The 27,282-nt window shown below is 38.3% G+C and overlaps 2 protein-coding genes across 2 annotated transcripts in view; one reads left to right on the top strand and one right to left on the bottom strand.

The window, feature by feature from the left end:
- Positions 1 to 271: 271 nt before the first annotated feature.
- Positions 272 to 4,392, bottom strand: chchd1 (coiled-coil-helix-coiled-coil-helix domain containing 1). The gene is given in 3 exon segments (NM_001200692.1): positions 272 to 778; positions 2,342 to 2,460; positions 4,072 to 4,392. Coding segments are annotated over 3 exon segments (360 nt in total). The 5' UTR covers positions 4,211 to 4,392; the 3' UTR covers positions 272 to 676.
- A 14,899-nt stretch (positions 4,393 to 19,291) lies between these two features.
- Positions 19,292 to 27,282, top strand: part of si:dkey-191g9.5 (rap1 GTPase-GDP dissociation stimulator 1-B) — a 12,559-nt gene continuing 4,568 nt past the window's right edge. Inside the window, exons 1-10 of the mRNA XM_017464649.3 lie at positions 19,292 to 19,844; positions 21,050 to 21,154; positions 22,370 to 22,492; positions 22,840 to 22,965; positions 23,191 to 23,319; positions 23,486 to 23,611; positions 23,865 to 24,008; positions 24,417 to 24,548; positions 25,270 to 25,404; positions 25,819 to 25,944. Coding sequence (XP_017320138.1) covers positions 19,832 to 19,844; positions 21,050 to 21,154; positions 22,370 to 22,492; positions 22,840 to 22,965; positions 23,191 to 23,319; positions 23,486 to 23,611; positions 23,865 to 24,008; positions 24,417 to 24,548; positions 25,270 to 25,404; positions 25,819 to 25,944 — 1,159 coding nt within the window. The 5' untranslated portion in view covers positions 19,292 to 19,831. The remainder of the gene's footprint in view (positions 19,845 to 21,049; positions 21,155 to 22,369; positions 22,493 to 22,839; positions 22,966 to 23,190; positions 23,320 to 23,485; positions 23,612 to 23,864; positions 24,009 to 24,416; positions 24,549 to 25,269; positions 25,405 to 25,818; positions 25,945 to 27,282) is intronic.

The following is a 27,282-nucleotide window of genomic DNA, read 5'->3' as shown; positions in this document are numbered from 1 at the left end:
GTATATTCAAGAGCACAAATGTGTAACGGAAAATATAAACAACACTCAAGTTATGTAATCAGCATCAGCAGTCTCTAGGGCTACAGCTGATACCTTTATGCCCTGGTATGTAACCCTATCCACCAAGCGTTGCCTACCAGACCTCTGTTTCCACATAACACACTGATGAAAATGGAACAAAGCAAAAGCTTACTGACTAAACTGATTGCAGGATGACCGGTAATGTAGCAGCTGTGATAAAAAGACAGAAAAGCAAGATCAATAACATTTATGTTGTTAGGGAAATTATTTTATTACATCAACATCAATAATAACATTTCATAAGCAGTGAAGCTAATAAACTTTCAAAACATCATACAGTGCACGCTGCTTCGTTTTTCTAATCAGGGAGACGACAGGGTGATTTGCCTTATTCCTGCTTTCACAGGGTGATTTAGAGCGATCTACTCAATTAAATAATTAGAACGCACCCACAATCCTGGAAAAGCAGCTCCTTCACTTTGGCAGAGTTGCAGCCAATGACGAAGTGATTAAATACAAATCCAATGGCTTTGAAGTGGCAAATGAGCTGTGCGTGTTCTAAAGGCCACACCCAAAACCACTGCACTGAACGTCTCTCTATCAGTCCCGTTTGCTGATTCATGCCCGTGTCAGATTCTAACAAAACGTCAGTCTCTCACAAATTGGGGTACCGCTTCAATAGCTTGGTGGCCTGTTTGGGTAAAAGCCGTCCTCCTTGGGAAAGGGTCTGTTGCTTTGTTCTTTCACGTGCTTCTGCCTATAAGAGATTAAATTAGAAACAAAGTCAGCACTATGTAGAAGGAGACAGCGCTACGTACATTTGAATCCTATGCATCTTATTTACCACAGATTTGTATATGTATGTGTACACACACACACACATACATACATACATACATATATATATATAAAAAAATAAAACAACAAAAAGTAGAATACATTTCATGCATTGCATATAACAAAGCAGGGTTTACAGCTATGCTCATCACATTTAATAGAGCAGGGGATCATATTTCCCCTGATTTGGCAACTCTTCGTTGGCTTCCTGTTAAGTTTAGAATTGATTTTAATATTCTTATTTATGTATATAAAGCTCTGTTTGGTCTTGCTCCACAGTACATTACTGGCCTTCATGTACCCTTAAGCGGCGATCACACACTAGACTTTCAGCATGCGAAATTTCTTCGGAGACCTATGTGAATATGGGCAGCAACCAGATATGACATCACACGCCAATGTTAAAATATACCATCTGTTCCGGTATGCATTAACACCGCAACCCAGGCAAATTGTCTTTTGATGTTGACTTTCTATTTTTTAAAGCTGTGTTGTATAAAACGGCATAAAACTGCTATTATTGGTACTTCCTAAAGCTCAGATTTTCTGAAGAAATCACGCTGCAACGTGTCGATCTTCTACTGGTCACATGTCTTCACGTGATATGAATTCACAGAGTACACCAAACTCTAACTTTGGAACGCAGCGAAACGCAGCGAAACGCAGCGAAACGCAGCGAAACGCAGCGAAACGCAGCGAAACGCAGCGAAACGCAGCGAAACGCAGCGAAACGCAGCGAAACGCAGCGAAACGCAGCGAAACGCAAAACTTCTTCGCATGGAGCTTGTGTTTCCAGTCTCCAGCATTTGCATGCGTAAGAATGGAAGTCAATGGAAATTTCACATGCTGAAAGTCTAGTGTGACTGCCCCTTTACTCTCCTACAAGAACATTAAGATCTTGTGATCAACTTCTTTTATCTGTCCCCCATTGTAATACAAAGACAGAAAAGGCTCGACCACCAATTGTGGTTGGTCCCAAACTCTGAAACAGTCTCCCCTTTCACGTGAGGGCCGCTCTGTATTTAGCCATTTTCAAATCTTCTCTTACCTTATGTACAGCACTTTGGATCAACTAGTGTTCTCTTTAAACATGCTTTAATAAATAAAATTGGACTTGACTTGCTCAATGGTTCTATTGTTTCTCTAGCCATTAATTGGGTACTTTTTCCTAGTTTATAAGATCTGACATCGCTGAAGAACACATCAACCAAAACATTCAATATGCCATGAACATTCCTGAGTCAAAATGGACACAGACACAACAAGAAGAGAGACTGAACAACAGGCAGGAAACATCAGCTCAGTTCACTGTTTGTTATCATGACTGCTCCCAAAGCAGGAAGCAAATTACCCTTGCCACTCTTCCTAATTACCCGTTTGCATGCCTCCCTTTGCAACATATTTAATGAATACTAGAACACTGCTGACCTAAATCAGCCGGCAGGGTTTTTTTTTAGGGAATTTCCTGACTGTACAAGTTTACCTGTGCTTTCTCTATGCATCTGTAGAACACAGTGAGCTCGTTAGAGCAGAGTTTGGTGTTGAAGTCATTCTGCTTCCAGCAAGCCATCACTAACGCCATCTCCGTCACACAGGAAGCCTCTGCCAGAAGAATAAACATGTGCAATATGTAATAAGCATAGAAAAGTACAATATATCATCTAAAATGCATGTCCACGAATATAAAAAAAAAAAAAAAAAAAAAAAAATCACTTCAGGGATGCACTGATCCAATGCTGAGTATTACCTGAAATGTTTAATTGGTATTAGTTTAGATTTAACATATTTAATTAAACTATCTACCAAGGTATTTTGTGCTGTGAATGTGTGTGATCTTGAATGACATGCCATGGACCATGCATGACATCTCAATTACACACGTGACCAGTATTGCCAGGGTCAGGCTACTACTGAAATATTGCAGAAACTACAAAACTGGAATGTGTGTGCACTACAGTAAACTAGTTTCCCATGCAATTCAAGAAAAACTCATCTCTATTTTCCAATGTCTGATCTTTTTGGGAGCGTTTCAGATTTTTTTTGTGTTTTTGAAATGCAGTTGGGCTAGAAAATTTGATTACCACTTGCAACCCTGAATGTGACATTTCCCATATTGACATGCAAAAACAGGATACTGAGTTACTGTAAGGAAGTCATCATCAGATCAGTATTGAGTCTGGTTTGATACTTAGGCTACGTTCACATGACCAGCATCTTTTTTTTGCACAAATCCAATGTTTTGGTCAGATCTGATCCGTCGATATTTACGGTTTACACTCGTAACTGCAAGTGACCCATACCTGTCTTTTAAATTAACACACTTTCCCCCTGAACATTCTTGAAATGTTCACGAACATCACTTGGTATCGGTAGGTTCCTTGCAGTTTTGCTTGAATGCTTTCCCCAAATATCAAATAAATCACCAATTCCCCCATCATTCTACTGAATAGGGTCACTCCTCCTGCTGTCCTCCATTGTTCTATAACACTGCTGCTGACACTGGAGGATGTTGACGATCATATGCACGTGCACTTTGGGGAAAAAGTACCAAGATTTTGCATCTGACCATTCTCATCCATGACTCATGTCTACATATTGGATATGCATATGACCTAGGATAATGGTTCTCAACACGGGGGGCACAGAGAGATCGGAAGGGGTGCGGGGCTTAAGTCACAAAAGTTGAGAACCTCTGAGCTAGGATATACATAAAGTGGCACAGGTCTGATGTGAAAAGATCTGATTTTTTGTGTAAAAAAACACACACACACACACACACACACACACACACACACACACACACACACAAAACAAAACAAAACAAAACAAAACAATACAATACAATACAATACAATACAAAAAGGTCACAGAAAATCCTTAGTGCATCCCTAGTCACGCTTACTTTTCTAGCTCTATGCTTTTTATTTCATTTTAGACTCACAAACTTTTGGTTCTCTGTTAAAATGATTTACTTAGCAAGAAAAGTAGGTTAATGTTTAATCCTGAATTTGCTCTGAGTGAGAAGACAAGAAAGCGGAAGTGAGCAAAAAGTTGGGTATTGATGCTGTACAGATCATTCAGTGCATTTGATATCGACGATTACAACACAGATTAAATTAACCAAATCGGGTTTGAACGCTCCGAATTAACCTCGGGGGGTTCTCGGACTACTACACATAAAAGTACTAACAAATAACAAATATTTCTCCTTACCTCCTTTTTTCGGCTTGCGGTTGGCGACTTCGTCTTTAAGGGCCAGAGACTTGTTGGGTTTGAGGACAGGTTTTCCATGCTGCTTACTCAACAACCTGGCCACCTTGTCCTGAATCCCAAATCCACTCTGCATTGCCATTATTTTTTTAACTGCTATACATTAACAACTAACATAAGTCGTGTGGCACAACAAAAAGAAAAATATACACACGACAAATCGAACAAATGTATCTAATTTAGCTGTCACCTATACTGTTTTCTAACGTCCTAAGAAGATCGCCATTTTTGCCGGAAGACGAGCCTCAAACGGTCACGATGGTTACGCTTAACGGCACTGTCGTAAATATGCCGCAAATATAGGATTTAGTAACATTTACTCTTCCAGCCTTTTGTTGCCCCCGTCCCAACTTTTTTGAGACGTGTTGCGGCCATCATATTCAAAATTACCTTATTTTTTTCATTAAACGGTACATTTGACATGTTCTCTATGTTCTATTGTGTAACATAGTTTATGCATTCTGTTTTTATTTACATTTTACATAGCATACCAACTTGGGATATATATATATATATATATATATATATATATATATATATATATATATATATATATATATATATATATATATATATAAAATTAATTATGGGTGCCAGCTCATGTTGGAGTAGAGGGAAATGAGGAGGTGGACGAGACAGTTAAACAGACTATTAAGCATACAAATATTGACATACAGTATCTCACAAAAGTGAATACACCCCTCACATTTTTGTAAATATTTGATTATATCTTTTCATGTGACAACACTGAAGAAATGACACTTTGTTACAATGTAAAGTAGTGAGTGTACAGCTTGTGTAACAGTGTAAATTCGCTGTCCCCTCAAAATAACTCAACACACAGCCATTAATGTCTAAACCGCTGGCAACAAAAGTGAGTACACCCCTAAGTGAAAATGTCCAAATTGGGCCCAAAGTGTCAATATTTTGTGTGGCCACCATTATTTTCCATCACTGCCTTAACCCTCTTGGGCATGGAGTTCACCAGAGCTTCACAGGTTGCCACTGGAGTCCTCTTTCACTCCTCCATGATGACATCACGGAGCTGGTGGATGTTAGAGACCTTGTGCTCCTCCACCTTCCGTTTGAGGACGCCCCACAAATGCTCAATAGGGTTTAGGTCTGGAGACATGCTTGGCCAGTCCATCAGTGGTCATCTTGGAGGTGTGTTTGGGGTCATTATCATGCTGGAATACTGCATACTGATCATGCTCTGCTTCAGTATGTCACAGTACATGTTGGCATTCATAGTTCCCTCAATGAATAGATGTCTGTGTACTGCACGCATTGTTGCAGAGGTTGAAGGGGTGGTGGTGGTGGTGGTGGTGGTGGTGGTGGTGGTGGGGAAGGGGGGGGGGGTCAACCTGTCAGTGCTCAGACCATACTCCGCACACTGCATCAAATTTGTCTGCATGGCTGTCGTCCCAGAAGGAAGCCTCTTCTAAAGATGATGCACAAGAAAGCCAGCAAACAGTTTGCTGAAGACAAACAGACTAAGGACATGGATTACTGGAACCAAGATAAACTTATTTGGTTCAGATGGTGTCAAGCATGTGTAGTGGCAACCAGGTGAGGAGTACAAAGACAAGTGTGTCTTGCCTACAGTCAAGCATGGTGGTGTGAGTGTCATGGTCTGGGGCTGCATGAGTGCTGCCGGCACTGGGGAGCTACAGTTCATTGAGGGAACCATAAATGCCAACATGTACTGTGACATACTGAAACAGAGCATGATGCCCTCCCTTTGGAGACTGGGCCGCAGGGCAGTATTCCAGCATGATAACGACCCCAATCACACCTCCAAGACGACCACTGCCTTGCTAAAGAAGCTGAGGGTGAAGGTGATGGACCAAACCCTATTCCTCAAATGGAAGGTGGAGGAGCACAAGGTCTCTAACATCCACCAGCTACCAGCTCCGTGATGTCGTCATGGAGGAGTGGAAGAGGACTCCAGTGGCAACCTGTGAAGCTCTGGTGAACTCCATGCCCAAGAGGGTTAAGGCAGTGCTGGAAAATAATGGTGGCCACACAAAATATTGACACTTTGGGCCCAATTTGGACATTTTCACTTAGGGGTGTACTCACTTTTGTTGCCAGTGGTTTAGACATTAATGGCTGTGTGTTGAGTTATTTTGAGGGGACAGCAAATTTACACTGTTACACAAGCTGTACACTCACTACTTTACATTGTAGCAAAGTGTCATTTCTTCAGAGATGTCACATGAAAAGATATAATCAAATATTTACAAAAATGTGAGGGGTATACTCACTTTTGTGAGATACTGTACACATACCCTAGAGGAAATCAGAAATCAAAGGTTTATTTTAAAGTAGCTGCCAGAAAAGCTGTGGCAAGAGAGATGGGATAAAGGAAACAAAGAACAACATTTGTATAATATACATAAACAAGTTGGTCAGGTAAGAACTGCTTATGGTAATAAAAGGGATGGTACAGTTATATCTCACTTGAAAATTGGACACTCTACTCTTCATAAATCAATCCAGATCATAGGAAAACATAAATCCTGTCAGTGTAATCATTGCGGACCTCCAGAAACCGTAGAGCATGTGTAGAGTAACTGTAGGGCACAGGAAAAGAAAAGAGGAATTAAAATCTGCTGGCATTAATTCTCTGACATTACAGAATGTGCTAAACAGTTATTATAAAGGTCATAAAGCTCTTATAAAATTCCTGAAAATAACAAAGCTATATAATAGAATATAGTTTTTTTTTTTTTTTACATAAATGCTTCACACTTCATCCCAGTAGGTGCCGGAATATGCACCATAAGATAACCATCATAAAACATCAAAAGAAGAAGAAGAAAGACAAAAAGTCTCCATACATAAGGGACTGCCTGTGCCAGCATCACGTTGGTTAGTGGATATAGGATATGTATATGTAATATAGTTGTGCAACAATTATTGGCACCCTTTTAGTCAATACTTTGTGCTACCTCCATTTACCAAGATAACAGCTCTGAGTCTTCTCCTATAATGCCTGAGGTTGGAGAATACATGGTAAGGGATCTGAGACCATTACTCTATACAGAATCTCTCCAGATCCTTCAAACTCTGGTGTACTCTCCTTTTCAGTTCACCCCACAGGTTTTCTATGGGGTTCAAGTCACGGGACTGGGATGACCATGGCAGGACCTTGATTTTGTACTCTATTTTTGTGTTGATTTTGATGTATGTTTTGGACCATTGTCTTGCTGGAAGATCCAACCACAGCCCAGTTTAAGCTTTCTAGCAGAGGCAGTCAGGTTTTCATTTAATATCTGGTGATATTTGATAGAGTCCACGATGCCATGTATCATAACAAAATGTCCAGGTCCTCTGGCAAAAAAACATCCACAAAACATTAAAGAACCACCACCATATTTAACCGTGGACATGAGGGACTTTTACTTATGGCTTCCTCTCTGTATGTGCCAAAACCACCTCTGGTGTTTATTGCCAAAAAGCTCTATTTTGGTTTCATCTGACCATAGAACCCGATCCCATTTGAAGTTCCAGTAGTGTCTGGCAAACTGAAGACACTTGAGTTTGTTTTTAGATGAGAGTAGAGGGTTTATTCTTGAAACCCTTCCAAACAACTTGTGGTGATGTAGGTGACCGGACCCAAGACACAACTAACTTCTGCAATTCTCCAGCTGTGATCCTCTTCACAGTGCGTTGAGACAATACAGACACATCTCCAATTCCAGGTTGATTCATAATTTTTTCCAGTTGACTGGAACTTCTTAATTATTACCCTGATGGTGGAAATGGGCATTTTCAATGCTTTTGCTATTTTCTTATAGCCACTTCCCATTTTGTGAATCTCAACAAGCTTTTGCCACACATCACAGCTATATTCCTTTATCTAAACCATTGTTATGAATGACTAAGGGAATTTGGCCTATGTGTTACCTCATATTTACACCCCTGTAAAACAGGAAGTCATGGTTGAACAATTTCCTGTTCCTAGTCACCCAGGTGTACTAACAAATGTAAAATATCAATGGGAATATACTTCAAATATATTTTTCTCATATGAATTCATAGGGGTGCCAATAATAGTTGCTCACCAATATTTAACAAAGATTACTTATAAACCTGTGTTTTGTTTGCGATTGTTTTAAATCCATGAAAGTAGAGTATTTTTGTGAATTTTTACAAAAGATCAAAAGGTTAATCAATAAAGACAATTTTCATATATATATATATATATATATATATATATATATATATATATATATATATATCATGTGTTGTCCCACTACACAGAGATCCCCAGGGAAGACCCAGGTCCTGCTAGAAAGGTTGTATTTCACTGTAGGCTTCTGAAAATCTGGGGATCCCTCCAGAGGAGCTGACTGTCTCAGCCTGTTGCCACTACAACCCCTGGCAGATAACCTCTCACTCCCTCTCTCTTTCTGTTGAGCTACACAGGATACTCCAGAGATACCAGTGATCCTAATCCTTCTGCTCTCTGTACCTGACTGATCCATCCTGATGCCAATTGGAAGTCACATGCTGCTGCTGAGGATGGCCCCACATGGTGCAGCCTAATGATTATTGAGCTTACTGAGGATGGTATCGCTTAAAAACCATAAAGATGGCTTTGGACCTCAATTCATATGAACAATTATGCTATGATGGCTAGGACTGCAATTGCCACAAACAGCTTTGCACTCAAGTCTCCAACAGTGAACAATGGAGTTCAGCAAATCACTGTCCATTGTTAAAAGAACTATACAAATAAAACTTTGAAACTTTGAATTGAATTGAATAAGCAGAAGGAAAATGAATAAATGAATCAGGTTGACTTGTTTGTATGATGCACACCTTCCCACATGAGGCTTTATTCAGCATATAAAGAGAAGCTCTGAGGTTCAACACAGCAAGAATGCATGATAATGTAGGACAAGCCCAAGCAAATACGTTCATTCACTTCACAGCAGCAGAGCCAAGTCAGGAGATATAAAAGAAACAGAGAAACCTAAAATTTCTCTTCGAAATCACGTTAAGTTCTGTCTTGTGCTGATTGTCATACAAAATTCCAGTGGACAGAAAACATATTTAAGCTCTATGTTCTGCTTTAAAGCAGGATCACATCACAAACCCTAAACGACTAACTATTAGAAGGCTATTATGGTTTGCCTGAAGGGTGGAGTAATGACTGAAATGTAGCCATGTGGTCACATTTCCACATTGTCACATGACATTCATGTGACAGTTCATTTGCTGCTGCTTTTTCAAAGTAGTCAATTCTTTCTAGAGCGCTAGCAAGTTTGTTCAAAATGTTCTACACCCATTTGTGACTGACATAAACAAGTCATTCTATAGAATATATCTCTTGAAATCATGCAAGTCAAGATGCTGAGTTCAAGGCGCAAGACCCCTTAGTAAATATAAATAGTCTCATGAACGCTGTTACCTTTTTCCTCAGCTGGAGGCTGTGTGTAAACATGGAAATAGGGGTGCAGCTGTATGGATATAAATCTTGCTTTTATGCATGTGAAGTAATTTAACATGGGGACCCTCAGGAAACAGAGCAAGGCAAGTCAGGACTCTTTTAAGAGGTTACTGATTTTCATTTCAATGTATTCCCTGACCTGTTTTAGTTACGTTTAACTGACTCTTTCACCCCATTCCCAAGTGCACGCTTCCTTCAGGGTATGGCTTTAGGTGAAGTGCACAAGACTCTCATATTCTGTAAAAGATCAGTTTGTTCTTGGAGCTGTTCTGGTATTTCATCTGTGTCTCTGCATGCTTTTACATGTCATTTGAAATGTAGCATTTTTACTTGACAAATTTTTACAATGATAAGCTGCAATGATTTACTGGAAAATACAGTATCCCTGTAGCAATGTTTGGATTTCATCATAAATGGTAAGTATCTCTGATATCAGGCAACTCAAAGCTACATCAACCCAGTTTTTGTAGTTGAAAAAAAGTGTTTTTAAAAAAACTTCACTCAAGATCATATATCCCCAGTAAAACTCAATAAAACAAACCTTATAACAGTTAGAAGAATACTATGATACCATTAAGGTTACTTATAATCCCAGTCTTTCAGTTTTGTCCACATACAGATGCTAATTCTAATTCTGTGCTCTGTAGAAATATGTAGGGATATTTATAAGTAGCGAGGAAGCAAAATCTATTGGTGTGAAAAAGCTCAAGGGACAATGAATGGCCCTTCATGAACTCTGACCTCTTTGGCTCCTGTTTGTTCAACTGTCTTAAAGCCAGTGGCCTGTAAACAGAAGCTTTTCTCTGGCGTTTTTGTTCGTTTCCTCCTTCTCTCGGTCTAAGCATTATAAATCATTCGTCCACAGTATTTATTTCAAGCTTCGTTAAAGAAGCTTGACCAAGCATTTTCACTCAAACATGGGCGTCATCTATTGAACAGTAGGCAAGGGAAACAAACAGAGGTTGTCTTGTGTTTCCTCTTTTGTTCAGAGTGATTCTCTATACCTACTTCCTTCTTCATCCTTCAGCCCTGATCGTTCATGACACATACAGGGTTGTTCGATCGTTTCCATACCCCAAGACATTTTTCTCATGAAGAGCAATAGTAAACCACAGGGGAGTATAATTACCAGTTACAGTTAGAGTAAATCACTATCTATAAGAGCCAAAAAATATGAGAACAAATAAAACAAATCCAAATAGGGAATCCAGTTTGAGTCCAGTTGAACTATGAACTATGTATGTCAACACAAGTTGTAAGACCAGTGTATAAAACTTTTTCCCCCGTTGGATTACCAGGAACTTTCCTTTATCGCCTTACTTCTCAGATGTCCTCATGATTTGCTTAGTTAGATTAAGTTCTGAGCTTAAGCTAGTCACTCATTACAGTTGGCAGGCTCAGCTGTGCTTATTTACTCAATGGATCACGTACATTGCATACACACAGCAGGAGCAGTAGAGGGAAAAAAGTGTTTCTAAGGCTAACACAGGGGCTGTGAGAAAGCCTCATGACTTTGTAAGTCGGCTCTCTCTTAGCAAAGCACCACCCGTTGACGTGTAATGCACTAACCGAACAATATATAAAACCTGTCCCCTCAAAAACTCAAGAATACATCATCAAAAGTGTAGTCCTCTGTAATTTGTGCAGTTAGGTATAATAATACAGTATTTAGTCAGAAACCTGAGCAGCAATTGTGTGTCTGTATGATCCAAATGTTGACAATACATTGAATACTATAGTGAAGTAAGTGACAGGATGACACTTGTGGTAAGTTGACTCTCAATTGGTTTATCACATACGGAAAAAATAATTGAGTGGAAAATATCACATATTGGAAAATATAAGTGCATACACTACATGTGAAAAACATGTGACGTGTCTAAAAACTACACGTGAATTTCATGTGACTTTTCTGTAAGGGAGAGCACTGACTGGACTTGAGTACAGTTTAATTACATCCTGGATTTCATTAGCAAGTTCTTGACTGAAGTCTTTGTTGTTTTTATTGCCTTTATTCCTTTCAAGTAACACCACATAAGACACGTTCTTCTAATAAGGCCCTCTAGAGTATTAAACATTCATTATTTAGACCTAATTATAATAAAATTTTCCATGACAGGGACACTGCTGAGGGACAGGGATTCCTGGGGAGAAGATTGATGAATATTTAATGAAAGTGCTCTTTATAGTCAGCAAAGGAAGAGTGAGTGGTCTCTTTAGTCTGCATATGAAAATAAGACCCCCTTCTCTCTCTCTCTCTCTCTCTCTCTCTCTCTCTCTCTCTCTCTCTCTCTCATATACAGGAAGGTATCCCAGAGGGCTACAATCTACAGACTTAAAACACACACAGACCCCAATACCTTTTACAATAAATGTTAGTGCTTGTTTTTTTTAACACTCCTGAACTCTTACAGTACTGTTATACCGCACAAAGTAATATGTGTCACAAAATGTGCCATAATGTGAATTAAGACTAAATCCTGCAGATTATGTACAATTGAACCTTTTTACAAACCAGGAACAGTCATTTTAAGTATTTGACACCCTACTGTCTGACTCTGTTATACATCTTGCTGTACCAATGTATGAATAATAATTATAAAAATTTCAATGACAAAAAAAGAATAATCCATTCTTAGATAGAAAAGCCCCACCTTAGTTGGTGCACCCAAATTGGTTTGATCCTCTGGTAGAAATACTTGAAGATTCAGCGTGGAAACCTACAGCAGGGAGTTTCCATTTTAGGAAAAGCTCAGACATGTAGTATTCCTAAGAATGCCTGAGAAACCTTTATTTCTATGACTTTCTTTCTGCCAATAGCAGTACCAGAACACTAAAATAACAAAAAAATATATTATTCAAATTCGTTGTAGGTTTACACACACCACTTGTTTTCTTTCACAATGTCTAATGCCATAATGATCTACATGAATGAGCAACTCTGCAACTATTGTTTTTTATTAAGAGTTTTGTTTTGTGGTCCTATAAGCAGCAGCCTTTCACACTCATCATACCCACTCAGTAGCAAATGCTCCATACCCTAATTAGATACAATTCGTGTTCAGTTGCAATTAATTTCTTGTACATTACTTTGGTGCTTAAGGGTAATGAACAAGCAGGTAAAATACTATTTTGGTCATGCAATATTTTAAGTGATCTGTGTTCAGCACTTAACTTTGGGTCCCTCCTTTTCCGCACCACTCTGTCATCAGCAAATGGTAGCATGACAGTGTCCAGACTGTGTGATCATTATAAACCAGATTAGAGTTGTTTTTTTTTTTTTTGTGTGTGTGTGTGTCTAATGTCCCACTGTTATAATAAATTGGTGTCATCAGACAATGTCACTGTTTAAAAAGAAAGAAAATCATGTGTTTGCCCTGAGGAAACAAAACAATATGGAGAATAACAGCAGGGAAGAGGGAGAGGGTGAGAGGGACCGTCTAAGCCCTAGGAGCGCTGTCTGGAATTGTGAATTGATTAATGCAGGCTGAATCCATTAGCTAATGAAGTCTGTCTGGACAAAAGTGCATTCCATGGTGAAATTGCCTCACCTCTTTGTCCCATATCTTTTGATGGGGGTCCTTCAGAGAATTGCATGGCTCTTACACCATTTCTTGGTATCTGTCATTGACTGTCAGTAATATATTTTTCTATTTATGTCTATTTGGTTTCTCTGTTGAGAGGCAGAGTCTCTAAGAAGAGCCACATCTAGTGTTTTTCCTACAGATAGAATAAACTAATTTCCATGTGAGCAGATATTCCCATGGCACATGGACGCCTGTGTGAAAAGAAATGATTCACCTGAGCCTAAGAGAGCTCAACGTAAGGTTGTGACCTTGCCTCTCTCTTTGTGCCTCACACATAATTTAATAGTTTTAACCACATTTTCCAGGAACATATTCTGCTGAGTAAATGAGTTATGTAGTTCCCTGAGTATTTGGTGTCATGTTAAGACATTAAGACAAATGCTCAAATGTTTCCTCTGCCCTTATAGATAACAAAGCATAATGCTACTTAAACTTAATTGTAAAAGATTCATGGATTATTTATTTTTTGTTAAATAATCATTTGCAGTGACTGAATGATTTAGGAAAGTTTATGAAAGTAAATATGCTCAGATACTGTTAATGTCTGAGTAGGACAAGTGGGAAAAAAAAGCCCAGAGAGAACTGAAGGATTCAGATTTTAATAACACATGCATCTTTGATGCATTAATCCACTGAATGTGTATGTGGCCATATTTAGTACAAATGCCTCTGCAAAATGCCTCAAAGGAGCAACAGAGTTGTTTTTCCATTACAGTCTTTGTCTGGTCTTGTTGGTGTTCTGAAAGAAAGTCTGAGATTGATGGCAAGGCACCCCACTAAACACACACACACACACACACACACACACACACACACACACACACACACACACAGCATATAAGAACATTTAAGATGTCCCAATACTGGTCTGTAGAAACAGTTTTTATTCACCAGAATATTAAGTAATAATGTTTTATAGAATTTTGCATAAAGGTATCGTAATCCAGAAGGTCTTCTGGAGAGGCGTGTTGATGCTCATGAGTACAAAAAATGTGTGAATGATGGCTCAACCCACAGTAGCATGTAGGTGCCAGGTGATAGGGAAAAGTCCAGTGGTGAAGCAACATTTTACAGGCGAGGAGGAATTTAACAGCCAAAGAATGAAAAAACAAACAAATATGTGTGTGTGTGTGTGTTATATATATATATATATATATACACACACACACACATATATATATATATACACACACACACACACACATACATATGCATACATTATATATATATATATATATATATATATATATATATATATATATATATATAAATGTATATTTATATGTGTGTATATGTGTGTGTATATATACATACAAAAAAATGGCTCGAGGTGCCTCTGGTAGCCGCTCACTTATATCACAATACATTACCAAGATGTAATACCTCTGCAATCCACCACACAATTCTCCCAAAACGCGCCAGAGCTCCTTTTTTTATAGGCCCAGACTCCGCCCCTTTTCGGCGCTTCCAACAGGGAGGTAAAATAGGTAAATATTTAAGACCCGAAATTCACACATATACATATATGCGGACGCAACTTTCAGTAAATTAACATTTTGCGTTTTAATTGTGTGATCCACCAATCTCCAATTATTTAATTACTTTTTTTTTGTTTTTGTTTGCAGGTATTCTAATTTTCTTTTTTCCCCTCAAGATGACATAAATGGTTTTTTCAAGTTCCGGGTGCACTGCGCAGGCGCAGCATGGTTCTGTCATAATCTGGCCGATGCAGACGAGCAACCTGTTTACCGCCATACACCAAAGACCAAACAAAGGAAAAACTAAAGTAAAACATCAAAGTAAACTTGTGTGTGTTGTCAGTGCAGCTGTTCCCAGTGGTGATAATTACTTCTTCACAGTATAAACAATTTAAAGTTGAGAAGTCATCTCTGTGTTCATCTTATTGGGGTCAAAGATGTATGACTCAATATTTTAAAATCGCAGTGTCTGATAATTCTGACAATACTGTCCTGGCAGTAATTCATTTTAAAGGGACTGTATCCATATATTATAAGCAATCATAAAGTATTTGGCAGAAGCTAAAACATATATCAGTTACAGTGAGATATAATGGTTTAATCACGTCTAATAAAGATCTTGTGGTAATGTTTGCAATTATTTAAAATTGTTGCCAAAGAGTGTTATGGGATAAGCATGAATAATGCCAATCACACTGCCACCTGCTGATCTGCTAAAGGATTGCTCTCATCAAACCCTCTCAGCTGAATTACTGAGCTCTTCATGTGTTCATCTCTGTCCCACACCCTTTCTTTAAAAAGTAAATAAATAAATAATTACTTACTGCTCTTCCCTTTACATTTTATAATACCATAGATGTTTGCCTCTTTCTAACCTCACTTGAAACGTTTGTTCTAATGTTTGTTATTTGTTTGTTAGGTTTTTTTCATGTAAACCAAGATAAATCATGTTTGATCCTTTTCCACCTTAATTTGACCAACAACATACAAGTGAGAAACAAATAGAAACATTTTAAGGGAAACCCCTTGAGGTTGCTATGTGTGCACACCATTTTATAATGGGGCTCAGAATTAACCAATCACCAATCAACTCATGTTTAAAAGTAATTATTCATATAGCTGTCATTAATGAAGTGATTCTGATTAACTCCAAATAAAGATCAACTGTTTCTGTAGGATTTTGTTGACATATTCTTCTCAATTCTGACTGCTGAACCATGGTCCACGCAGAGCTCAAAAGCGTCTAGCGGATCTCATTGTCGAAAGGTATCAGGAGAGGGGTGTAAATGAATTTCCAAAACATTAAATGTACCATGGAACACCACGAAGGACATCATCAGCAAAAGGAGAAAATGGGGAACCACAATGTCATTACCAAGAACAGGACGTCCGTTCAAAATTCATGAAAGACTACCAGAAGACTTACTGCAACATCAAAGGAGCTGCAGGAATATCTGGCATGTACTGGTCACTCCCAATATATGTGAAAACAATCTCTCGTATTTTTCACATGTCTGAATCAATGGGTATGGTGGCTAGAGAAACCCTCTCTCACAAAAACCCCCCAAAACAAAAGAGCCAAGCCCACCCCAAGCTCATCACCCAAAGAACACCATACCTATGGTAAAGCATGGTGGTGGCAGCATTATGCGATGGTGCTGCTTCTTTTCAGCTGGGACTGGGGCTCTAGTGAAGTTAGAGGGAATCATGGATAGCTCCATTTATCAATCTACTTTGGCACAAAACCTGCAGGCCGCTGTTAGACAGATGAAGATGAAGAACAAAATTCACCTTCCAGCGCAATAATGACACAAAGCAGGAGTCCAAGTCAACAAGAAGGCTTTAGAAGAAAAAGATCAATGTTTTGGAATGGCTCAGTCAGAGGCCAGATCTAAATCCTATAAAAACCTGTGGAATGACTTGAAGTGGGCTGTGCCTAAAAGATCTCCTTGCAATCTGATAGATCTGGAGCATTTTTAGCAAGGAAGAGTGGAATAAAATTGCCAAATCAAAATGTGCTAAGCTGGTAGACACCTCAAAAGACAGAGTGCTGTATTACAAGCAAAAGATGCTTTAACAACGTGTCCGTTAAACCAAGTTTTTTCTTTTTCTTTTCCCATAAAATGTTTCTTTTTATTTTTCATTTGAATGTTGTTGGTTGGTATATGACATTAAATGTAGAAAAAGATCTGACACGATTTATCTAGATTTAAGTTTTTTTTTCATCACAAAAATGTGGTTTGTAGATCTTTTTATAATCACTGTACATACACTAGAAACACTTTAGAAAGAGAGTGTTAATTAGTGTAATCAACTAATCTACCACCCTGTTTGATCAGGCCCTTGTCATCTTTTTATTTATTTATTTATTTTGTACCAACAGTAATAAAGAATGTTTCTGCCCCCTACTGGACATATCGTACAGAATCCCAGCATGAAAGAAACTCATCATTTATGACGTACCATTATTATTTTAAGGAATGCATGGATTTTGCATATACATATTGATTTGTAATGTGCATAAGAGGTTGCTTGCTATAGCATGCAAAAATATAATGACTGATTTAAGAGATTTAAAGAGAACTTGGCATGACTGCTATACTTAAAGGTGCATTGGGTAAGATTAGTATATATATTTTTCCAAAATTAGGTAACTAATGGTTAAGCAGGTAGGTTGAACATTTGAATGAGTTTTTTTTTTTAGTCCTGGAGCCCATCCTGCTATTTCCGGCTATGTTCAGACAGCTCCACTCCCAGGATCTACGGTGGCCCGTAGAGTAGAATGTCTGACTGACAAGAGACCCATCTGAACACAAACAAGCATTCTGGACTGGAGGTCAGTTTTCCAAATGGGTTTAATTACACTCCTGCTATGGTCATGGCCCAAACCATATTTTTAATCGTGTTGTACATATCTTTCAGGTTATTTTGTACAAGTAAGAAATTGAAAAACGAACTATTGCACCGTTAGGAAAAAACTATGAAAAATGTACATATAATTTTTCATTGAAGCAGCATTTATATCAACATAAACAAAATAATATTTTTCCATAGTTTTATTTTCTATTGCTGAATAAACACCTACACAAGGACGCAGGAAGTGGGGTTGCCGAGGGTGCTGTAGGACCGCTGACTTTCAAGATTCCTTTAATTGCAACTGCAGCTGCAACTGCTAAGATAATAATATATAGATAGTACATGTCTTGTATGATACTTAAAATTCCAGCACCCTAATATAATATGAATATACCATATGCTGCTCATGACATTTAGTTTTGCTGAGATTTATTAAGAAGATGCCAAAACAGTGGTGCAACATAAAAAGTCCATTGATTAATAAAATAATTTATATAAAAGAAATTATTTAAAGGGAACAAGAGGAAACAACTGGTGAAGAAAGAAACGTTAGCATCCAAAAACATGTGAGTTGTCATGGAATCAGTCAATGTTATAAAAGTATGCTCTTAGAAAAGAGGGTTCTTCAAGGGTTCATAGGGTAATTAAGGGTTCTTTGCTTCCAAATAGAGTCCTACTGACACACTTTCTGAATAGAAAACACTATGCTGTAGGGTTTTAAGGGCTTATGACATTATCCACTGTATTCTCAAAAAGTGCACTGTGGCATAATTCATTGCAATATACACTAGAAAATATCATCTATCTCTAGTAACAATCACTAACAATTTACCTACATCAGAATAATTCATTGCTAGAATATGAGGTGCTCTCAGACATTGCTGAGGCTACATTCTACATTTTTTTTAGTTTTTTACCAAGTTTTTCCCCCTCAATAATATAATAATAATATACTTTGACATCTGTTCATTAAAATAAACATAAATGCAGTTAACCAAATCGATGGGAGAAAATGTCTTCATTAGACAAATTTTTACCCTTGCCTTGACTGCAAAGGTCATGTTTGGTAAAGAGCCGGTATAACAAACTCAGCAAAAAATGCAGTCACTCTATCTAAAGATGTATAAAACTTTATTATCTAAATGTAATTTCCTCACACAGTAAATATCAGGCTTTGATTAAGTTGTTGTATAGTCACGAGCTATAGCTGAATGGACATACTGTAAACTCCTGCAGTGTCACATCGTCATCAAAACAGAGAAGAGCAATTTCACACTCTGAATTCACACTCTGCACAGATGACAACGAACATAGTTTTAAAATGTTAAAATAAAAGACCTAATAACAAGACAATTTCCTCCCTTATCACTTTCACTTGGGGGGTAAGCAAACTTAAAATGCTCCAACGTTAATACTGTTTGAGAAATACAAAAAAGTCACACATTTCACTAGTTCTGTATATAGTAGAAAATGTTGTTATTTGAAGAAGAAGAAGAAGAAAAGACGATGGATGGGTTTTCCCAGGCTGCCTCATTCTCGTAATCAATTCTTGTTTTTTGTGCAACAACTAATAATTTGAAAATGCACCAAAGAGTATGTAGGTTTGCTAGAAAATGTATGATGCCTCAGTGCTACTGGTCTGTAGAAAAAAAATTCTTAATATTTTTAATAATATTTCACAAGAATCAGCCTTAAAATGTACCCTCTACTAATCTTTACAATTCTGGCACAGACAGGAGTCATTCTCTGGGCTGCTTTAACTGCTGATGTTTTGCAATAGAGGAAAAATGCAGGGAAATGAATCAGTGATGAGGATCACTGCTGAGATTGGAAAGGCTGTGTCTCAGATCCAGCGTCACCCGCAGGCTAATTGTCGACTGATGAGCTTTGGGAAGCTTTAGGATTTAGAGCGTATCATGAGGAGCATGAAAGGGTGGGAGAGCTTGTCTCCGAATGAGAGGACGAGAGTGGAGGGGGAGGGATTGCCAAAGAGTGAGAGAGAGTGTGTCTGTGTGTAGAAGAGGGACGGTGAATATAAAATGGTATAAAAGCAGGGTAAGGGGGAGAGATTAAAGGAACAGCGTGCATGAAATGATGTAAGAGTGCGCATTTATTCATCAATGGAACAGAGCAGTGAGGGTGTCCAAAGCCAGGTGCTGACTCAAGACGTTCTCGAGGCTGGAGTCTGCTGTCCTGCCTGAAGGAGGGGTGCCTCTGTCGTCACACACACAAACACACACTCACACGCAATCCACACGAATCTGCGGCTAGAGGCAGGGATAGAGACAGGGAGTCACTGAGGAACACCCCGACCGTAAACCATGGCAGATATAGGTAAGTACCTAAAACCTCTTAGTTTTATGCCAATCTGCCCTGATATTATTAAGAGCTTATGTGCCTCAGGAAGTCGATATGATGCTTTGTGTTGTGACAAAGATAGCTTCATCCCAGAGATGATTGTATTTACCATCTGCCTCACCTGACCATATTTAAGCCTGGGCTCTGAGATGTGATGGGCTCCACAAGTGGACATGATGAAGTCCCGAGCACCACACCCCAGAGTGAATTGGGACTTAGCCCCTGTGTGACTGTTTAAGGTGTTTCATGCTGCCATGCAAGCTTCCTAAGCTAATGAGAACCGCAGAGAATCTCTGCCACACAGTTTTTAATTATCTAAGATTCTCATTTCTCCAGATTCTCATAGTTCTCTGATCGGTGTTTATGTTTAGCCATAGTGGATTGATATATATGTATATTAATACTACCGTTGTTATTTGGCTGTATCCAAATAGCCCAGCACTCTGTATTTCTATTTTCACTCTTCTTACCAGGGATTATCAGGGTGATTACTCTCCCTCTTGCAGATATTCTTTCTCTGTCCTCAGCTCAGTCTGTATTATATGCTGGGTTTGCCTTCAGGAAAAAAAAGATGTGAGCAAATAAATCATTAGTATTCAGAAATATAACCAATTTCTCTCCATCCCTGTCTTCCATTTAATTCTGTCTCCATTTTGAGTGCTCTCTGGAAATAGAAAAGGTGCGTTGATTAATATCTTAGTAACAAATGAAAGGCAGAGAACTGGAAATGCATTGAATGCAGAGGAACAGAGCAATTGGCTTAGTAATTCGCTTCCAAAAATTATTGCCTCAATGAACCATGTAAGTGAAAATACACAGTCATGCACATAAATCTTGCCATACAGACACTCTTGTGTTCTGCATAACAAAAGGTCCACCATAAAAAAAGACTTCACTGGGCAGTATCTTATGTAACATTTGACTGTAACTCATTGCCTGTGATGGAATAAAAATAGATTCTGGATGTGCCTCAGTTCCTTATTACTCAAAATATAAATTTATGTAAGATGTGTGTAACAGTAATTCTACACAAACTGTCTCTCTGTGAATGTCTCTTAACTGAATAATAATTTTGATACTGTGTCATGCCACTAAAATAACTTCCATTAATAGTGTGTAGTCTTTGCCCCAGTATAACCAAATGGTTTCCATTCTTCCTTTCCTTCCTGTTCATGTTTCAGATGCTCTGACTAGGGCTCTGAATGCCATCAGTGTGAGCACCGAACTTGTAGAGGAGGAACTAAAGCCTCATATGGACACCCTACTGAATGTCTTACTGGAAAAGAGTGAGTCTACATATTCATACCCATCTATACATTCATCTATTCAACCTTAAAACCATTTAATACATCCATCTATCTACCATTCCATCCCATACTACTAAAGTCTGTTGTCCAATTATCCATATATCCAAGCATCATCTATCACTCCATGAATTGATTTTTCCATCTTAAACCTTGCTGTCCATCCATCCATCCATCCATCCATCCATCTAACTAACCAACCAACCACAATGACACCAATAACACCAGTTCCTTACTGTAATAACAAGTAATTATATGTTTAATTGTGTGCACTATTTAGCAGCAAACCTGCTATACTCTTATTCTCTCATTAGCTAATGTGTGGTAAATTGCAGTTAATGCAGTCCTCTACTGCTAATTGCTGTAAATGCAATCCACTACTGTAGGTATCAAAGGGCCAGCTATATATAAGAGACAGGTAATCCACCTGCACCTGTCTGAGAAAGAGAGATATGAGGTACTGTAGAATAAGAGAAAGTGAAATATTAATCAATGTTTTTTCTTATTCTTTAATAGAGTCACAAATGAGAAGATAAGACAAACTGATTGAAAAACAAAGAGAAAACCACCAGAAATTAGAATAAGAAAAAAGAAAAGAATAGGAGAGCTTAATCTCACCTGTAAACTCTTGCTGGCTCCCTCCTCTTCCCTTATACTCTCCTCTGGTGAAAATTAATTTGTTGTTACTGCCTGTCAGATTCTTAGTAATTTTAGTTGGCAAATGCATCTAAAAATGGAAGAACTAGACTCCCCCCAAACGAACACAGTGCAGATGTTGCTATGGCAGCACGGCCTGATCTGACAGCGTGACCTGCCTCCTCGGCTGGATGGAGTTTTTCAGTTGGGACGCCCACTCTAATGAAAGATTCTCCGCAGTTTAAGGTTGAAGAAATTCTCTCATCATTCGACAGTGAGGCCATATCCTGCTGAGAAGCTACTAACGGAATCAGGAGTGTAGCTGTGTGGAGCAAGGGCTAGAGCAGATGAAAGAGATGGGATAAGCACAGGAAATTTAGAGAAAGGAAAGTTATTGATTTAATTGGGTAGGAGAGGACAATGCTGAGCACCTAAGCAAGTACATACTGAAAACACACAGCCGTTCAGAAAGCCTTGTGTTAAATAATTGATGTTAAATAATTGATGGCACACCACATACACATGTATCAAAACACACAAAATGGTCTGCTCTCTTTATAGAAACAGGTGCTGCAGAGCAGATAGCCTCCAGTGGAATACTGTCCACACTGGCCCAGACTCTGAGACAGAAAGGCTCCCTCACACCACAGGTGACACTTCTGGTGGCTGAAATGGCCAGAGAAGGTAACAGGAACAACTAGCAACATTCATTATTTTTAATTAACATTCATTAGTATTAATAAATAATGCATTTCCGTTTGTTCCGTTGTCCAAGAGAGCTTACTCCAGATCTTAATCCAACTGCATCAAAGGAGCTAGGATTTGAAATTCAATATGAAATTCAAAACATTTAACACAAACAGTGAAGTCAAGAGTTTGGAAGCCCATTTCCTTTGCCTGAATAGCAAAGGAGACAAACCCCCCTATGTCACAAACATCAGTCCTTGCAGTGTCTAAATACTGTGGCTTTAAAATGTGGCTTCATTTGTCGTTAATCTTCTCAATGGCTGATGTCTGTTTTGGTGATATAGCTGCTGTAAGGGAAAGGTGTATCCAGGCAGGCCTGGTGACTGCTTTGGTGCCTTTACTGAATAGCTCAAACCAGGAGCTGCTTCTGCACACCGGCCGTGCCATCGGACGCATCTGCTTCGATAACAGTGAGCACAGCTGTTCCTGAGCCAACAGCCTTTTGTTCAGGAGTGGACAAAGACAAGCATTCACTGCAGACAAACAAATACCCAACACATTTTACATTGCAAATGTCATTTGTTCAATCCTTTCCTGTACTTGATTTCTCTCGTGTTATTTATCACCTCTCATTTTCTTCCCTACTGATCTCTCTAACATTTTGTTCTCTTCCTGTCTCTGCATCCCACCCTCAGCTGTGCAACAGACTCAGTTGGTGAAGAGTGGTGTTATCCCCAGACTGGTGGCTATTATGCGCCAGTACCCAGAGAATGATCCACTAGTCAACGTCTGCCTTCTGGCCTTGTGCAACCTTGCTGATATGGGTGAGAAACACAGCAGATGCACTGATCTCAATCGACTGACATGGTCTTGCTCTCCACTCATATATACGTACTACTGTTATTGTTCATGATGAGCTATAAATGGATTACCAGCATAGATGTGATGTAAGGTGGAACTAATGGTGGCTGATTCTTTGCTCATGTTTAGCTGCAGCGAGAGAAGCTTTGGCAGAAGTCGGGCTGGCAGATGTTCTGACCTCGCAGCTAAAGCGTGCGCCAGATGCAGAGCGCCGCCATCTTATCCTGGAGGTGCTGGGATCACTGGGAGAGAGTGGTGAGCCAGACTCACAGTTCAGCAAATGTGCAAAAACAGATGTGCCTTTGTTTGTGGTTTCTAACTGATTCCTAAAAAGTGAGATTAACATAGTTACACAGAACACAGAAGAGAATAAACTATAAAGAAGTAAAGATGCATATATTATATATGTAGTGCACATATTTTAATAATAATAATAATAATCATCATCAACATCATCGAAACTCTTGATCGGTAGTACTGTAAATTTGTTTGTGTGTTTGGGTCTCAGATGCACTGAAGCTCCAGTTTGTAGAGGGCGGAGTGCCTGAAGCTCTCTCTGAAATGATTCGAGGATTGCAGGGTGACTCCGACCCTCATGACCTGTGTAGTATAAAAATAGCGTCCAACCTCATAGTTACACTGCTACTGGGGGGTAAGTCTGAAATGAAAGTGCTGCTGTTTTCACATCAACAAATTTTTTTACTACAGAAAAATTAAGCTGAACCAGTATAACAGATACACTGAGTCTGGGACTTGCTTTAAATTTACTATAAAACATAAACATGCCATAGATACTCCACAGATACTGCTGCATTCCATAATTTTACCATCAATATCCAAATCCTTGATTTTCAAGTTAGAGTTACATTGTGCATGTTCATTACAACGAATGGCGACTATGTCATCCTTGTCTGTAACATAACAGTTATTGGTTATTAATATAATTCCAATGCAAGGTATCAAAGCATGATAATAATAGCATGTTATACAATATGCTGAGGTAATAATGAAGCAAATATTGCAGTATCTACTTCCAATTTTTTTTTAAACTGTCATCTAGATGAATCTATGCAGAAATGTTTTGGAGAGGGAACAGGGGTTGTGTATCAGGATGTTCTGTCCTGGCTACAGTCCTCTAACACCCAACTTCAACTGTCTGGAGCACTAGCAGTTGCCAACTTTGCCAGAAATGGTGAGCAAATTCGAAAACGTTTCTGTGATATAAAAAATCTGTATGCACGTGCTCTGTGGGCAGTGAGTAACAAAAAGTGAGATTTTCTTATTAATTTAGGACTGTAGTTTAATTATCAGTGCTTTTTATAAGAATAAAAATATTTAATACATTTAATAAATCAATTTAAATTAATAAATTAATAAATCAATAAAATTATATATATATATATATATATACACACACACACACACACACACACACACACACATATATATATATATATATATATATATATATATATATATATACACACACACACATATATACACACACACACATATATATATATATATATATATATATATATATATATATATATATATATATATATATATATATAAATTGGACAATATATTTGTAACAGTTTGTGGATTTTATTTATTTTTTATCTGATTATCCGATCGAAGAATAATAATAATAATCAGCAGATTAATTGTTTATGAAAACAATCGTTAGCTGCAGCCCTACTCTTAATACAATTTTACATCACATTTTAGGGTTGGAGTGAAAATTGTTGTAGAAAGCACTATGGAAAGTGCAGCTGCCACAGCCTACCATTGCATAGATCCCACCCCTGTAGAATGCTTGTAGTGTACATGTCACAGTTACAATGGCAAGACTCAGTCTCTGTTCTTCCTGACACTTACAATGTCTATAATATTGCTGCTTTATCTTTCAGACAGTAATTGTGTAAAAATGATGGAACTTGGGGTTGTTCCATATATCCTGGATCTGCTGGAACATCACATAGATGAGGGAGATGTGTCAGTGCAGCATGCAGGCCTTAGTGCTCTCAGAAATCTTGCTATACCAGGTATCAAAGAATTTACTACCTAGCCACATTTACAATTTTTTTCTGTACAGCTGGACACAAATAAAAATGGCAAGAGCAGTGAATTTATACAGGTAACTAATGATTCTTATAGTGTTTTGCTGCATAGACAACATTTTACTGTATCACTTCATGATCTTTCTGTTTTGGGCTGTCAGTGTCACTGTTGTCAATTTTGATCAATATTCAGAATAATAAAAGAGAAATATATTTTCCTCTAGTCATACTATGCAAGCAGCACTTCCTCGTTAATTGTACAAAACCTTAATTATTGGAAAGACTGATTAACTGATTTTCAAACTGCACTCTTCTCAACTTAATCAATCTAATCTTGGTAAACTTACCCTGAGATCTTACCACAGGCTTAAAGACAAACTCTTTCTCATACTGTTGTAGCATCTAATAAAGTGCGCATGCTGGAGGATGGAGTAATCCAGCGAATCAGGACTCTGCTACGCTCCGACATGCCTCCTGTCCAGTTCAAGCTGCTGGGGACTCTGCGTATGATGGTGGACGGCCAAGGTCAGGACACCATGGGAATACAAAATGTAGTGCACACCCAATAACTACAATTTGGGCTAAACATGAAAAAAATTAGTCCGAATACATATTAAAGGAGCAGTTTTTATATTTGCTTACGACATTGACAAGTCTTCCTCTTTCCATGACACACACCCAAAACACTAAAGGCTGCAACTCAAAAATTTCCGACCTCCAACTAACCAAAAAACAAAGAAAATGCCCCATCAGTGAATTCCTAATTGAGAACTCGGGACAGTCTCCACAACCCTGAGTTCAGCAAGTAATGTTAACTCAACATGACTGCTCATAACAGTAAAAACTGAAATGAGTTATGCTGTATATAAAAGTATTTGCTTTAGATCAATCAACATAAAGACAACATTTAAGTTTATTAAGAATATATAATTGACTATGCAGAGTTCACTGCTACCACTGAGGTGGTAAATATACATCACTCGTCAGAATCGGCTGGATACATTAGTGTTAGTAAAAGATGGACGGATGGAGGTTGAAAATTATGGAATTCTGAGTTCTGACTTCCCACTTCCGAGGTAAGTCGACTGCAGCATGCAAATGCCTCATGGGCCTTTTAGGGACAAGGGGCAGAGTTGAGCAGCTCTTCCAACAGGAGTGTAGATAGGTAATGAGCTAGAAAAATAGGCCTTAGAGAAACATAGTGACATACAGTGCATGTTAAAATTGAAAATACAATTTTTTTTTAACACTGCATCTTTGATCGATTATACAGGTGCATCTCAAAAAATGTGAATATCGTGGAAAATTTCATTTTTTCCTGTAATTAAATTCAAAAAGTGGAACTTTCACAAATTCTAGATTCATTACACATAAAGTGTAATGAATCTTTTTTTTCAAGCTTTTTTTTTTACAGCTCATGGATATCAAAAATCCAGTATCTCAAAATATTAGAATAAAGAAATTATAATACAGAAATGTCGACCTGAGAAGAGCTCTAATCAGCTAATTAACTCAAAACACCTGCAAAAGTTATCCTGAGCCTTTAATCTCTCAGTCTGGTTTAGTACACACAACCACAGTCATGAAGAAGATGAAAGTAGATTTTGCATTTCATTTGGAAATCAAGGCCCAAATCACTTTATGCTTCCATCTGCTGACAAGCTTTATGGAGATGCTGATTTCCTTTTCCAGCAGGACTTGGCACCTGCCCACAGTGCCAAAACTACTAGTAACTGGTTTGCTGAGCATGGTATTACTGTGCTTGATTGGCCAGGCATCTCGCCTGGCCTGAACCCCATAGAGAATCTATGAGAGACACCAGACCCAACAATACAGACGAGCTGAATGCCGCTATCAAAGCAA

This window comes from Ictalurus punctatus, chromosome 3, assembly GCF_001660625.3.
Source record: "Ictalurus punctatus breed USDA103 chromosome 3, Coco_2.0, whole genome shotgun sequence".
Lineage (NCBI taxonomy): Eukaryota > Metazoa > Chordata > Actinopteri > Siluriformes > Ictaluridae > Ictalurus > Ictalurus punctatus.
Note: the sequence above shows the minus strand (reverse complement) of the source record. Positions and strands in the feature narration are given on the sequence as shown.